Raw genomic sequence first — 16,317 nt, forward strand, 5'->3', positions numbered from 1 at the left:
GAATATATCATCTTTCCAAGAACCTCAGAATTAATAATGATCCCTTTAAAGAGGTAAGTGGAATTACTTAGCATTTTTTAGACTTCCTGTCTGTTGCAATAAAACATGTAAATAATTTTAGTGAGAGAACTATCATTTGCAGATAAAATACCTTAGAAGAAATCTAATAAGTATGTTAGGGGCACCTGGCTGGCTCAGTCTCAAGAGTGTGCAACTCTAGATCTTAGGGTCATGAGTTGAAGCCCCATTGGGTGTAGAGCTTACATTTAAAAATCAAAGAAGTGTATTAGACCTCTAGGGAGAAAACGATAAAATTTACTAAAGGCTATACCTGATCATGGAAAGGTGCTATGTTCAAACATAAGAACACTTGATAATGTGATGTCCATTCTCCCTTAAAATTAATCAGTTTTTTTTTTACAAATATCTTATGATGAAACTGCCTGTGTATAAATACATCAGAGTATTGACATGAGTGTTACATTTTTATTCTACAACATAATAATATTATATGAATCATGATCTTTTTCTATGGTCTTTATAAATAATGAGTAATATCTATATAGTGCTTATAATACAGGAAGAAGCATTTCTCATTCCAGGAACTGACAGAAGGCCAGTATGAAGCTCAGCAGGCAAGAGAGAGTAAGGTGAATGCAGTGGCCTTATATGTCAAACATTTTGGAAGATCATTGAGGGGTTTTAATGAGAATAGTGGTACGATTACCCTTGTCTTTCAAAGGGATCTCTTTAGCTGCTCTTTGAATAATGTATTAAAATTGTTGAAGAGTGTGTTTAGCAAGTTGAGCTAGCTTTAAGAATAAATAGTCCAAGTGCACCTGGGTGGCTCAGTCAGTTAAGCTTCCAACTTTGGGCTGAGGTCATGGTCTTGCGGTTTGTGAGTTCAATCCCCACATCAGGCTCTGTGCTGACAGCTCAGAGCCTGGAGTTGGCTTCGGATTCCGTGTCTCCCTCTCTTTCTGCCCCTCTCCCTTTCACACTCTCTTTCTCTCTCTCTCTCAGAAATAAATAAACATTAAAAAAAAAAAAAAAAAAAAAAGAATAGTCCAGAGAAGGGATAATAGTAACTTGGAATTGGTTGTGACAGAGGACAAGTGGATAGTGGTAGTCTGGAAAGGTTTTCATAATCAGATGGTAGTGCTATTTCTTGACATAAGGTTTCAAAAAGGCAGATTATGAATTCAGTTTGGAACCACTGGGTGAGAGATTTCTATGGTAAATCCAAGTGGGGATGTCAGGTCAATAATAACAATCTGAAGCTCAAGTGTGATTTCTTGTCCAGATAGTAATTATAACCACAGATGTGGATATGACAGTCCTAGAGATCAGGTTTAGGATGAAAAGAGAAGAGGAATATAGGCTTGAGCCCTGACATGTTAGGACCTGATATGAAGAAACCTCTATATCTGACAAACACATTTGTTCTATTGAAACAGAGTGTCAAGATCCTTACATTATGAATAATGAGACTTACATTTGTAATGGTCACCTATATAAGCTTTATTTAATTTCTGTGGGCCTAATTTATTTCAACATTTCCACACAATAAATATTTCTTGATGACCATATACTCAGTCTAACTTCTGATACTCTTTGTGAATTCATTATCTACCAGTAGTAAAACACAATTGCTCCACTTAATATTTCAGGTGTTGGGGCGCCTGGGTGGCGCAGTCGGTTAAGCGTCCGACTTCAGCCAGGTCACGATCTCGCGGTCCGTGAGTTCGAGCCCCGCGTCAGGCTCTGGGCTGATGGCTCGGAGCCTGGAGCCTGTTTCCGATTCTGTGTCTCCCTCTCTCTCTGACCCTCCCCCGTTCATGCTCTGTCTCTCTCTGTCCCAAAAATAAAAAAAATTAAAAAAAAAAATATTTCAGGTGTTACAAAACATAATCAAAATATTTTCAATAGGTACTTAAATCACAATTGTAAAGTTTTCTTCAAATAAATTAAATAATTAATGGGTGAGTATAGTCAGGAAGTTTTTTAAAGGAGGGTCCTGACTTTCCTGATGATATTTATTAAGCTATATTAAGTTTCACATACGTAAGAAAACAGATGAAAGGAACAGAGTAATTTAGATATATGCCAAATAGATAAATTTCTTTTTCAGTGAAAGAATCAACCTAAATCAGTAGGAAACAAAAAAGGTTATTACCACTGATGCTTTTCAGTTGCTCAAATTGGGGTTTGTTAAAGGCACCCAAGAATTAACCTCCTGGGGCAGGTGGGTGGCTCAGTCGTTTACGTGTCTGACTCTTGATTTCAGCTCAGGTCATCATCTCAGGGTCCTGAGTTCAAAACCCACATTGGGCTCCATGCTGGTTGTGGAGCCTACTTTAAAAAAAGAAAAGAAAAAGAATTAACTTCCTATGTCTATACTGTGTGTGGCTTTGGCTTTTATAATCCGATACGTATCCACATGAAGATCTTTCTGTGTTCTTGGCATCCATCAAATCTGAAATGAAGCAGAAGCCTTGAGCCTCCTTAATTCTTCCTTTCATCCTTGCTCTCAGTTTCCCTTCCATAGTCTTCCTTGGATGTGATTGATCATTTATCAAGTCTTTGATTTGATTTAGAATACAATCCTCTCTGAAAATTATCACAGTGCTCTTTCAACTATTGTTTCCAAAGTCTCCTTTTGTGTTGGATACCTCATACTGTCATCAGTGACATTTTTAATGGAGACTCTTGTTAAAGACTATTCTCCTTTGAAAAGTCTTCCATGTTTCTTCCATCGGTAGCAATCCAGATTCTCGATATGGTGTCAAGGCTCCTTACAGTCCTACTTGATTTAAGTACCCGGTACTGCTAAATAAATATAAAATACGGTTCTTGTATTTATATTTAGCAACGTGAGCAGGTTTACACCTTATCTCTAACACCATTTACATTTCTAACTCACTTACAACATAGTTAAACCATAACAATGACTAAGGCTTTCGATTTTATGAAAAAACAACCCAGTTTATTTTCTGTGGTATCTCTTTTATTAGGGTAAGTATGAATTGTGCATCAACCACACATCAGCAATGATTTATCACTCTTTTTCACACACCTAAAACTTGTATGTCATTATGAAACAACTTTTATGGACTGTCTTTTCCTATAGGAAAAAAACCTTGAAGATAATTTACAGAGTTTGGCTACACGATTAGCTCCAATTTATAAGCAGTATGCTCCAGTTGCTTACCAAAACCAGGTATGTTTGGGGACCAGATGCAGTACTCTTGAACATGGTTATCTATCTTTATAGAACAACTTCAAAAATTATCTAGCCTGGGGGTGCCTAGCTGGCTCAGATGGCGGAACATGTGGCTCTTGATCTCAGGGTTGTGAGTTCAAGCCCCACATTGGGTGTAGAGATTACTGTAAAGAAAAATTTTTTCTATTTTTTTAATTTAAAAAAATGTATATTTATCTGTCTTTAAAAACTTCCTGTTATGACAGTTGAATTAAATTAAAATTCCAGAGTGACAGAATTCTGGTTATTTCTAGAACTATAATTTATAAAAGCAGAAATGCATGATTGATTCTACACAAGAAAATTCCATCAGTCCAGTATACTGAATATATTAATAGAACAAATGACAAAAACCACATAATCTCTCTGTATAAAGACATTTGACAAAAGCTAACACTTTCATGATTAAAACAGTCATCAAAATAGAAATAGAAGTGAATTGGCTCAACCTGATACAGGACATCTATAACAACCCACAGCTAATATCATAATCATGATAAAAGACTAAAACATTTTTTGCTTTATATGTGGAACAAGACAAGAATATCTACTCTCACCATTTCTATTAAACACTTTGCTGAAGGTTCTATTAAGGACAACTGAAAGAAATTCAAAATTTTTAAATTTTGTGCTTCAAAGGACATCATCCACAAATTAAAGGAGGAGCACCTGGGTGGCTAAGCTAGTTGAATGTCTGACTCTTGATATTGGCTTAGGTCACGATCTCCCAGTTTGTGGTTCGAGCCCCATGTTGGGCTCTGTGCTACAGGCATGGAGCTTGCTTGGGATTCTCTCTCTCCCTTTCTCTCTCTGCCTCTCTCCCAATCATTCTCTCTCTCTGTCTCTCTCTCTCTCTCTCTCTCTCTCTCTCTCCCTTCCTCTCTCTCTCCCTTCCTCTCTCTCTCTCCCTCTCTCTCAAAATAAATAAATTTAAAAAAAATAAAAGAAATGAGGGTTGAGGGAAGCAGGGAGTTGATCAGAGGGTACAAACTTCCAGCTAGCTATAAGATAAATACAATTTGGGCATCTATTGCACAGCATTGAGGCTATAATTTAATTAACAATACTATATTATATACTTACAAGTTTTTAAGAGATCTTCAATTATCACTACACACACAAAATAAACCTCATAGTGTTAAGGGATTAAGATGTTACCTAACCTTCCTGTGGCAATCCTTTTGCAATACACACGTGTGCAGTCATCACAAGGTGGAAAATACGTGTAAATATCTTTTAAAAGTTTATCTTTGACAGAGTCTGCGAGACTGGGGGAGGTGCAGAGAGAGGATCCAAAGTGTGCTCTGCACTGACAGCAGAGAGCCCAATGCAGGGCTCAAACTCAGGAACTGAGAGAGAGAGTTGGGGAGGGGCAGAGAGAGTGAGGGAGACACAGAATCCAAAGCAAGCTCCAGGCTCCAAGCTGTCAGCACAGAGCCCTACGCGGGGCTTGAACCCACAAACCGCGAGATCATGCCCTGAGCCAAAGTTAGATGCTTAACTGACTGAGCCACCCAGGCACCATAGAATTTCATTCCATTTTAAGGCTCAATAGCATTTCATTGTGTGTATTTACCCAGGCACCCCAATATCTTTTTATCTTAAACATAACCAAAGACCTATGGTCTATATTTCTTAAATCTTTATTTGTATTGTCATAGATAACATCCTTTCTGTTAAATTCAACTTTTCATTTTAAAAAGAGTTATAGGGACACATGGGTGGTTCAGTCGCTTAAGCGTCTGACTCTTGACCTCAGGGTCTTAAGTTGGAGCCCTGCCTGAAGCCTACTTTAAAAAATTAATAATAATAACAATAAAATAAAATAGTTATAAATTCATTTTTTATACTGGTTTATGAATACATGTATATTTATAGACCTTGAGGACTCTTCCCACATAATTAATGCACTATGTTAGTCTCTCTTCCTAATGGAATAAATTAGGCTTGCTCTGCTTGTTTATTCACCAGCAGCAGGTATTTTTATCATCCTACCATCAGTCACAGCCAGGGATTTGCATTTTCCTTTGTGTACTATCAGACTCTTCCTCCTGAATGTTTCTGAGCTACACATCCACTACTTTAACGCACTATGGTCATAAATATCTGAAATTGCAATGTGTCATTAGTTTAAGAGCCTGGTCAGGAAGTGACTTTTATTCTTTACTGAAGGTGATTCTTTCTGTCTCTCACAACTGTGTGTCATACATTTCTTTTTTAGGTAGAATATGAACATGTTGCCCGAGAATGTCGGCTTGGCAGCAAAGAGGGTCGTCCTTTCTCTGGGGTCACTGCTTGCCTAGACTTCTGTGCCCATCCCCACAGGGACATTCACAACATGAATAATGGAAGCACTGTGGTATGTACATAGATGGCTTTTGATTCTAAAAGCTCCATCTCTGTGTGGTTAGGCTGGATATGATTACTGTTAAAAATTTTATTTTAGGGGCCCTAGCCTGACTCCGTCAGAGGAGCACATGACTCTTGTTCTCAATATCATGGGTTCCAGCCCCACGTTGGGTGCAGAGATGAATTAAATTTTAAAAATCATATTTTATGTTCTGTCTCACATAGTATATACATCAATAGCATTTATGTTATTGTCCAAGTCCTTCCACAAAGTTACAGAACTGGCCTTAAATATTTTTTGAAGGTCTTGAATCTTGTATTTAATTGTGGTGTGTTTGCTAGCAGGTAGGAGCACTCTTGTATGCTCTCAAACTGATAGGTAGGAAGTTAAGCAATTTATCGGTTCTCTTTTTTTGCCTTCTGGGTACCAAAGGGTTTTTGTGATGGAATTATCCTGAATGTATCGTTTTCTTGTTCATGTTTGTTCTTAATACCAGTATGTATGTATAAAGTTCCATTAATATTCCAGAATTATCAGAAATATTTGCATTTCAGTGCTCATACTTATGTTTACAGCCATGAAAAGAATTATACGCCCATAGCGTGAAGTCAATTAAGAAACACTTAAATTAGGTAAAAGACCCTGAGAAAAATCACACAGTTGTCTTTTTTAAATGAAATGGATTTGGTTCAAGTCATTATTTCCTCACCTAGTAAAATAAGAGATTAATATGGAGTGATTTCCTCTGTTTTTGCATGACACCAGTCTGGTTGGCCCCATATAAGAAAGACATAGCTACAGTCCCTTACACTGTGACTAGAAGGACACAATCTAATCCGTCAAAAGGCAGCCTTCCCTCCTTGTTTAGCCAGTGAAGTCTATGACTGATAGAATTAAGGAGCCAAAAAAATTTTTTTTTTTTTTTTTTTTTTGCATTATCATTCCTCTCCACTGTCGTTGACTATAGTCTTTGAGACAAATGTTATTTTCAAAGTTGAAATAGTAGAAATCTGTCCAGGTGAATCGTGGCCACAGTGTGGTTCGTTGTCACTGCTTGGCTAGTCACTTTACTTGAATTGCTTCATGACACAATATCCATGATCAGGGTGAATTAGTTTCAGTCAAACTGGATTTTGGTTCGTCTTCTTCTTGTGCTTCTCTTGTGTATCATTCAGTGTGGCCTCTTCTCCTCTGCTGTCATTGCTCATGCAATGAGGCTTGTACCTAGAACTTGCCCTGACTCCAAAGTTCTGCATTTCTGAAACCCTGGAATCTTGACCTTCAGCTACCAACTCACTTGCCTCCCTGTCTGCTGCCTCAGTCTTTCTAATTATGCTCCTTGTATCTTGTCTCCTCGGCCCCTTCTTAGTGTCCCTGTGAACAAATAAACCGCTTAAACATTTATTGATGCAAGAGTCTAATTTTTAACATGATTACTTTAAATTATTCACAAATTACACCCAAGAGACTTTAGTATTTCAAGTCTTGCCGGTAAACATGACTATAGATACTGAGAAAATAAAACTAAGTTTATCTTTCTTTACCATCTGTATTCATCAAGTTCTGTCAACCTTACAATCTGGAAATTTTTCATAAGTAATTCCCCTCTACCCAATGAATGTGTCATTATTTAAATAGTTAAGAAATATGGTAATATATAGGCTAAAATAATATCTTAATAGTTAATATTTAGTATGAAAGCTGTGGACAGTCCAGTAAACATTCCTTAACTTGGACAATGGAGTAAGATGAAATATAACAAAAAGACCTAGTATTTAAAATATTACAGGAGTGCCTGGCTGAGTCAGCCAGTAGAGCATGCAACTGTTGATCTCTTTGTCATGAGTTCAAGCCCACATCGGGGATAGAGTTTACTTGTGTGGTTTTGTTTTGTTTTGTTTTCAGTTTTATGTATTCACTTTGAGAGGGAGAGAGTGCAAATGGGCAAGGGGCAGAGAAAGAAAGAGAGAGAGAATACCAAGCAGGCTCGGCACTGTCAGGGCAAAGCCCCATGTGGGGCTTGAACCCATGAACCATGCGATCGTGACCTGAGCCAAAGTCGCAGCCACCCAGGCACCCCAACAGAGTTTACTTTTTAAAAATATTATACTCTCAAAAATAAAGAAATAAACATTTAAAAAAATTTTAAACAAGCACCTCAGTGGCTCAGTTTAGTGTCTGACTCTTGGTTTTCGCTCAGGTCATGAGTTCACGATCCATGGGTTCAAGCCCCACATCAGGCTCTGTGCTGATGGCGCAGAGCCTACCTACGATACGGTCTCTCTGCCCTTCCCCTGCTCTCTCTCTCTCTGTCTCTTTCTCTCTCTCAAAAATAAACAAACATTATAAATATTATAAAATACATAAACGTGCATAATATGTACTTATAAGATCAACTCAAAAGTATGCTGGTCTGCTTACAGATAATTGATAAATTACTAGAATTGAAGAAAGTTGAGTGGCTTGATGTATATTAGTTGTGCAAAATTAATATACCAGCAGGAACCAATGGAACATAGAATGGGAACATAGATCCCTTTCACAGTGGCAACAATTAGAAGGTAGAAATAACTCTGAATGTGCAGGACCTATTTCATGTTTTCTTTCTGTCAGGTTTGTACTTTAACACGAGAGGATAATCGCTCCTTGGGGGTTATTCCTCAAGATGAGCAGCTGCATGTGCTACCGCTCTACAAACTCTCAGACACAGATGAGTTTGGCTCTAGTGAAGGAATGGAAGCCAAGATCAAATCTGGGGCCATCGAGGTGCTCACACCCCGCCGTAAAAAAAGAACACGTTTCACTCAGCCTGTTCCTCGTTCTGGGAAGAAAAGGGCAGCGATGATGACAGAAGTTCTTGCACATAAGATAAGAGCTGTGGAGAAGAAATTCATTCCTCGAATCAAGCGGAAGAATAACTCGACCACAAACAATAGCAAGGCTTCATCGCTGTCGCTTTTAGGTGAGGCCTATGGATGCTGCTGAGTCTCTGTGCACAACTCCCACTAGCCAAAGTGTTGGGACTTTCCCTTGCACCCCACTTCCCCTGTCCTTTATCCTTGCTGCTCTCTTAGGAATGAGGCATTGTGAAAACAAAACACAGCAAAAAACAACTTTAGATCAGATGTTAATTCAATTAGGTAATTATTCTTAAATCTCACTTGTTTCTAATACATGTTGCTTTAGAGTTCAAAATAAGACACTGAATCCATACATGTACACAATTTCTACATACTTTCCAAAACTAAAAGTCAACAAAAAAGCGACCCATCAGTATTTCTTGGTATTTTTTCTATTTATGCTTTAAGAAAACAAACAGAAACCTGTTTTTCTTGTTTGGTCCCATCTACTTTGAAGCCCTACTCCTTCTTGGAACATGGGAAATGACATCACTTCCTTGAAGTCTTCCTTGGTCACATTTAGCATCAAATACAAGTAATCCAGTCAACAAATATTACTGAGTACCACTTTGTGCTGTTCTGGGTGTTGGAAAGTTAGCAGTGAAAGAGGAGAGAGAGCTCTGTGAGAGAATTCTATTTGGATATGGTTGTCAGAAAGCTATTTGTTGAGAATGGAGTATTTGAGTAAAGTCCTTAGGCCAATGAGAACCCTTAGTGTTTTTATTGGGAGAAATAGCATTCTACGCAGAGGAAATGGCAAACGTAAAGATCAGGGGACAAGAGGTTACCTTGAATACTTTATGCAAGCAAAGAGGCCAGTGTGGCTGAAGCAGAGCATGAAATGGGGAGAGGAGTAAGAAATAGATTGGAGAGGGAAGAGGGGTGTTGGAGCGTTTCATCTCGGGCTTTGTTGACTGCTGTAAAGATATCAGCATTTAGTGAGTGAAAGGAAGGCTACTGGAGATTTCAGAATAGAGAGGGGCTGGGGCACCTGGCTCGCTCATTTGGTGGAGCATTTTACTATTGATCTTGGGGTTGAAAGTTCAAGCCCACGTTGGGTGTGAGATTACTTAAAAGTAAAGTCTTAAAAAAAAACATAGAGATGGTGTATGATGTGACTCAAACTTAACATTCTGCTTACTGGGTTGAACTAGAAACCAGTAGACAGAACAGAAAAGTAGGGTAATGGTAAAGAGGCTACATCCTAACAGCTCAAGAAAAAGGTGATGGAGCTTGAACCAGACTGGCTAATGAGGACATGAGAGATGCCTGGTTCTGGATCTGTTTTCAAGGTAGAGTCAACAGGATTTCTGAAAAATCTGGATTGTGGACAAAAAAAAGTCTCACTGTTTACCCTGGTGTTATTGGTCTGGAGTGACTGGAAAGATGGGGAAATCACCAAGAATCATGAGAAATGGGAAAGAACAAATTTGGAAACATACAGAGGGAGATCAGAAGCTCACTTCTGGACCTGTCAAGTTTAAGACACCTGTCAAACAACCGTTAGGTAAACAGTTGAATAAGAGTGTAGTTCAAAGAAAAGATTTTGGCTGGAGGTATAACTTAGGAAGTCAGCTGCATAGAGATAGAATTTCAAAGCCTGAGAGTAAATGAAATCACAGAGAACTAAAGGAGGTAGAAGGAGAAGTCCTGGGAATTCCCAATTTGTACAGGCTTCAGAGATGAACACAGTCTTGGAAGGTCTGGTGAGGTATTAATGGAACTCTAAGAGTATATGCAGTGTTTCAAGGAGGGAGTGATCAACCATGTCAAGTGAGATGAAAACAAGTTTCACTCTGAGTTTTACAGGCGGTGGGAGGTCCTGCTTGAGCATTATTGAAGTAGATTGCTGGCAAAATGGGAGAGAAATGGAGAGATTCTTGTGCTTGGTTATAAAGGGAATCAGTTGAATGCAGTGAAGTTTTAAAGGTTGAGAGGTTTTTTTCTTAAATGGAAAAATGTTTTAAAGGTATAGAGTGAGTGAATTATTTAATGAATCTCACTTCCCTCAATAATAAATTGCAGAACTCACATCATATTATCTTATCAATTACTTCATCAGTATGTCATTAAACAATAAGTAATTTTTATAACCGCAATACCTAAAACAAACAAATCAAATATTGTTTTCATACCAATCAATGTTCAAATTGCTCCGTTTGGGGTGCCTTTGTGACTCGGTAGGAGAACCACCTGACTCTTGATCTCAGGGTCGTGAGTTCAAGCCCCACATAGGGAGGGCATGGTGCCTACTTCAAAACAAAACCAAAAAAATGCTCCATTTTTCTCCTAAATGATTTTTCTTTTGTTTTTCATTTTGTTTTGTTTAAAAAAAAATTTTTTTTAATGTTTTTATTTTTGAGACAGAGAGAGGCAGAGCATGAGCAGGGGAGGGGCAGAGAGAGAGGGAGACACAGAATCTGAAACAGGCTCCAGGCTCTGAGCTGTCAGCACAGAGCCTGACACGGGGCTCGAACTCATGGGCTGTGAGATCATGACCTGAGCCGAAGCTGGATGCTTAACCGACTGAGCCACCCAGGCGCCCCACATTTTGTTTTGTTTAAATTATTATCCAAACAAGGTCACACGTTATAGTTATTTGATATGTCTCCTAAACCTTTCTTATTTAAGCTTGCTTTTCCAATTTTTCCTTTCTCTTTTTTTCATATAGCGAAAACCATTGTCCTGTGGAGACAAATTCAGCTTCCACTTTAAAAACACTATTTAAAGACCACTGTCCAATTTGAACACTCTCGTTTCTTCACATCAGGAAATATATAGTGTCCAGTGATATCTCTTTTTTATGATGTTAAGACTGATCCATGGTCCAGGTGTTGTCAATGGGAATCACTGATCATAACATTCCCTATGAACTTTTTACCCATTTTAGAAACACTTAATATCATATTCTATATATATATATATATATATATATATTTTTTTTTTTTAGTATTTGTTTATTGTTGAGAGACAGAGAGAGACAGAGCACGAGCAGGAGAGGAGCAGTGAGAGAGGGGACACAGAATCCGAATCAGGCTCCAGGCTCTGAGCTGTCAGCACAGAGCCTGACGCGGGGCTCGAACTCACGGGCTGTGAGATCATGACCTGAGCCGAAGCTGGATGCTTAACCGACTGAGCCACCCAGGCGCCCCACATTTTGTTTTGTTTAAATTATTATCCAAACAAGGTCACACGTTATAGTTATTTGATATGTCTCCTAAACCTTTCTTATTTAAGCTTGCTTTTCCAATTTTTCCTTTCTCTTTTTTTCATATAGCAAAAACCATTGTCCTGTGGAGACAAATTCAGCTTCCACTTTAAAAACACTATTTAAAGACCACGGTCCAATTTGAACATTCTCGTTTCTTCACATCAGGAAATATATAGTGTCCAGTGATATCTCTTTTTTATGATGTTAAGACTGATCCATGGTCCAGGTGTTGTCAATGGGAATCACTGATCATAACATTCCCTATGAACTTTTTACCCATTTTAGAAACACTTAATATCATATTCTATATATATATATTTATATACATATGTATATATATTTTTTTTTTTAGTATTTGTTTATTGATGAGAGACAGAGAGAGACAGAGCACGAGCAGGAGAGGAGCAGAGAGAGAGGGGACACAGAATCCGAATCAGGCTCCAGGCTCTGAGCTGTCAGCACAGAGCCTGACGCAGGGTTCAAACCCATGAACCATGTGATCATGACCTGAGCCGAAGTCGGGCGCTTAACCGACTGAGCCACCCAGGTGCCCTCATATTCTATATTCTTTATTACATGAGCAGCAACAAAGTCCACCATTCTTCCATTTGGTGGTTGATCTTCTTTTACAAAGAAATATTGCCCTTACCAATAACTTGTTAATGCTGAGATATGGTTCATGTAGGGAAATTAGAATAAATGCTTGGCTATTTGCCTTTATTCACCGGTTTTTAGAATACAAGTTAGTTCCTAAGCAATTTCCAGTGTGTTCAGTTTTTTTTAATTTAGTATCTTTTGGATCTCAAAATTTTTTAATTTTTGTTATTTTATTACTAGTATTTTTATTATTATTTATAGTTCATATTTCAGTGCATATTAAATAGGGTTTTTATTCCTAACTAAATATGAAAAATCTTCAATTCTTTAAAAATCTTCAAATTGAAACCAAAAAATCCTCAAATTGTTCCATCTTTGATCAGTAGAAACCCATCATGCTGGCTTCTGAATTTTTTTGTCATGACCTCGATTGCCTTTGATAGTTTCCTTAGCTTCCAACACGATGTTCCAGGCTTGTTTTATATAACACTGCCCCATATATAAATTCAGCCATCTCTCCAAGGAGCCTGAGGGAACAAAATACACCATGAATTTGTATTCAACTTTACTCAACTATAGAATTACGGGGTATTCCTTAACTTGTTTGATTTTTTTTTTTCATATTTACAACAAGAGTTTGCTTATTTATTTTTTGTAAGATGAGAGAAATGACAGAGCAGGCATTTATACAAGGCTAAGAAAAATTTAATAGGGAGATAATGAAGAGGCAAGCTGGGGAGAATTAGAATAAGTTTTTTTGAATATAGCTCCATTTTACAGACACTTATTTTGGATTTATTTTAAGAGTCACATACCTGATTCCATACTGCCTGTAAACAGCATTTCTACCAACTTTATCTTCGTGTCATTCCCCAGTAGCATCTTTACATGCTATGTTTTTTTTTTAATTTTTTTTTTAACGTTTATTTATTTTTGAGACAGAGAGAGACAGAGCATGAACGGGGGAGGGGCAGAGAGAGGGAGACACAGAATCTGAAACAGGCTCCAGGCTCTGACCGTCAGCACAGAGCCCAACGCGGGGCTCGAACTCATGGACTGCGAGATCATGACCTGAGCCGAAGTCGGCCGCTTAACCAACCGAGCCACCCAGATGCCCCTACTGCTATGTTTTTAATACTATATACCTTGATGGGGCGCCTGGGTGGCTCAGTTGGTAAAGTGGCCAATTCTTGATTTCAGCTTAGGTCATGATCTTGTGCACACATGCACTCTCTCTTTCTGTCTCCTTCTCAAAATAAATAAACTTAAAAATAATAATAATAATAATAATACATACCCTGTGGGTAGCGCTCTGCACAATATTAGGCTTATAACCCCGTGTCTTTTTGTAATCTTAACCCATAAGCACTATTCTTTTAGTGTATTATTTATTTATTTTGAGAGAGAATGGCATCACGAACAGAGTGGGAGAGAGAGGGAGAGGGAGACAGTGAATCCCAAACAGGCTCATGCTGTTGTCACAGAAAGCAACAGGGGGCTTGAACTCACAAATTGTGAGATGGTACCTGAGCCAAAAGCAAGAGTTAGACACTGAACTGACTGAGCCACCTAGGTGCCTCTTCAACTAAAACTTCTTCTGTGACTTCCTTTGCCTAGTAATTAACTTTGCCAGTTATGATGTTATCATGACCCAGAAATATTTATAAACTATTACTTATTTTTACTTTTTTGAAAATGAGATCATGCAATAATCTCTTTGGGTAGAAATATTGCTCTGAATCGTCATGTTATTACCTGTGTTGTATTCCAATGTATGATTTCAATATTTACCTTATAGCCAATTAGGTTGTTTCTAATTTCTTAGTATTTTAATCACTGGGCATCCTTCTGGCTAAATGTGTGCCTAGGGAAGCATTCTTTAAGGAAATTTGTTGGTTGGAAAAGCATACCAAACTACATGCGATTTTTAAAGCATGCTCGTATGTTTGTCTTAAAGTAAATAGAACAAAACTGACCAACACTGCCATCATCAATGTTTTGTCATGTATTTCTCTTTAAAATACTCCTTAAAGACAACTACCTAAAGTAGTTTGTACTTATCTTCGCATTTGGTGTCCTTTTCTCTGTTTAGGGAATAAAACCGAAGCCTTGCACCTTGAAATAAAAAATGAAACTGAACCCCATTTTATCTTCAAAGGTTCGGACAACACTAAAACCTACTCATTGACCCCATCCATTCCTCACACATGGAAAGAGGCTAACATACCTCCAAGTCTCTCCTGGTCCCCTAAGACTGTGTCGGCCACAACAGCTCCTTTTAAGAACGATGTGTCGTCAGTTTCGTACGGGTTTTCAGAAAGAAGTAGCAATCCTCACTGCACAATGCCTTCTGCGAGACACGGTGGTGCTAATGCAGCTGCGGGGGAAGGCGCTGGAATTGCACAGCCTGGTGAAGTGGTTCCTCTTCCCACCTTGTCTACTCCCATGCCAGATTCCTTGGTTTATTCTGAGCCTCCCACTGGCCCATCTGAACAGCTATCTTCTAATCATCCAAACCAGCAACCCCCATTCACCGCCTCTCCTCATGACCTTGCGTCCTCTCTGGTGGAAGAAGATGAGCCACACTCTGAAGCAGATGAGCCTCTCTCAGATGATCCCCTCTCAGATGACCCCCTGTCACCTGCTGAGGAGAAATTGCCCCACATTGATGAGTACTGGTCAGACAGTGAGCACATCTTCTTGGATGCCAACATTGGTGGGGTGGCTATCGCGCCTGCTCATGGCTCCGTTTTGATCGAGTGTGCCCGGCGAGAGCTTCACGCAACGACTCCTGTCGAACACCCAAACCGGAATCATCCCACACGCCTCTCCCTTGTCTTCTACCAGCACAAAAACCTGAATAAGCCCCAACATGGTTTTGAACTAAACAAAATGAAGTTTGAGGCTAAAGAAGCTAAGAATAAGAAAACTAAGGCCTCAGAGCAGAAAGACCAGGCAGCTAATGAGGGTCCTGAACTGTCCCCTGAAGTTAATGAATTGAACCAAATTCCTTCTCATAAAGCATTAACATTAACCCATGACAATATTGTCACAGTGTCCCCCTATGCTCTCACACATGTTGCAGGGCCCTATAACCATTGGGTCTGAAAGCTTTTCTCCCCTTCTTAATGCCTTTGCTAGTTTTGTGTATTTTTTCAAGGTGCTGTTAAAAGAAAGTCATGTTGTCGTTTACTTATATCTTCATCTCACCCATTTGAAGGCTGAGGTAAAACAAAAAAAAAACAAAAATGGGGTGGGTATTTCTTAACTGTGACTATATTTTGACAATTGGTAGAAGGTGCACATTTTAAGCAAAAATAAAAGTTTTATAGTTTTCAATACATAAAGAAATGTTTTGGTTAGGTGTTAACCTTGATAGAATCACTCAGTTTGGTGCTTTAAATTAAGTCTGTTTACTATGAAACAAGAGTCATTTTTAGAGGATTTTAACAGGTTCATGTGCTATGATGTAAAATCAAGACACAGTGTTAACTCTACACAGCTCCTGGTGCTTACCCACATCAACAGTTAAAAATAAGCTGCATTATTTTTTCATGGTGCCATTGTTCCAACATCTTCCAATCATTGCTAGAAAATCGGCATATTCCTTTGAAATAAACCAATGAAATGTTTTCTCTCAAAATATCTCTCCTGTATAAAATAATTCATTATTGTTAATAATGGTTGGAGGCTGTTCATAAATTGTAAATATATATTTTAAAAGCACTTTCTATTTTTAAAAGTAACTTGAAATAGTATAGTATAAGAATCCTATTGTCTATTGTTTATGCATATTTGCATACAAGAGAAATCATTTATTGCTGTGTAGAGTTCCATCTTGTTAACTGCAATATGTATTCTAATCATGTATATGGTTTGTTGTGTTCTTTTTTTTTTTAATGTGTCCTCATGCAAATATTAGCTACTTATAAAATAGCTAGAACATGCAAAAATTGTTCATTTTCTCTAAAATCGGAATTAGGAAGCGTATCACCGA

General features: G+C 38.2%; 1 protein-coding gene across 1 annotated transcript in view; it reads left to right on the top strand.

The window, feature by feature from the left end:
• TET1 (tet methylcytosine dioxygenase 1) overlaps nucleotides 1-15,932 on the top strand; it is a 118,399-nt gene extending 102,467 nt beyond the window's left edge. The window contains 4 exon segments of the mRNA XM_007095756.3: nucleotides 3,131-3,220; nucleotides 5,484-5,621; nucleotides 8,226-8,574; nucleotides 14,413-15,932. Of these exon segments, the coding sequence (XP_007095818.2) occupies nucleotides 3,131-3,220; nucleotides 5,484-5,621; nucleotides 8,226-8,574; nucleotides 14,413-15,428 (1,593 nt within the window). The 3' untranslated portion in view covers nucleotides 15,429-15,932.
• The last annotated feature ends 385 nt before the right edge of the window (nucleotides 15,933-16,317 follow it).

Source organism: Panthera tigris, chromosome D2 (assembly GCF_018350195.1).
Source record: "Panthera tigris isolate Pti1 chromosome D2, P.tigris_Pti1_mat1.1, whole genome shotgun sequence".
NCBI lineage: Eukaryota > Metazoa > Chordata > Mammalia > Carnivora > Felidae > Panthera > Panthera tigris.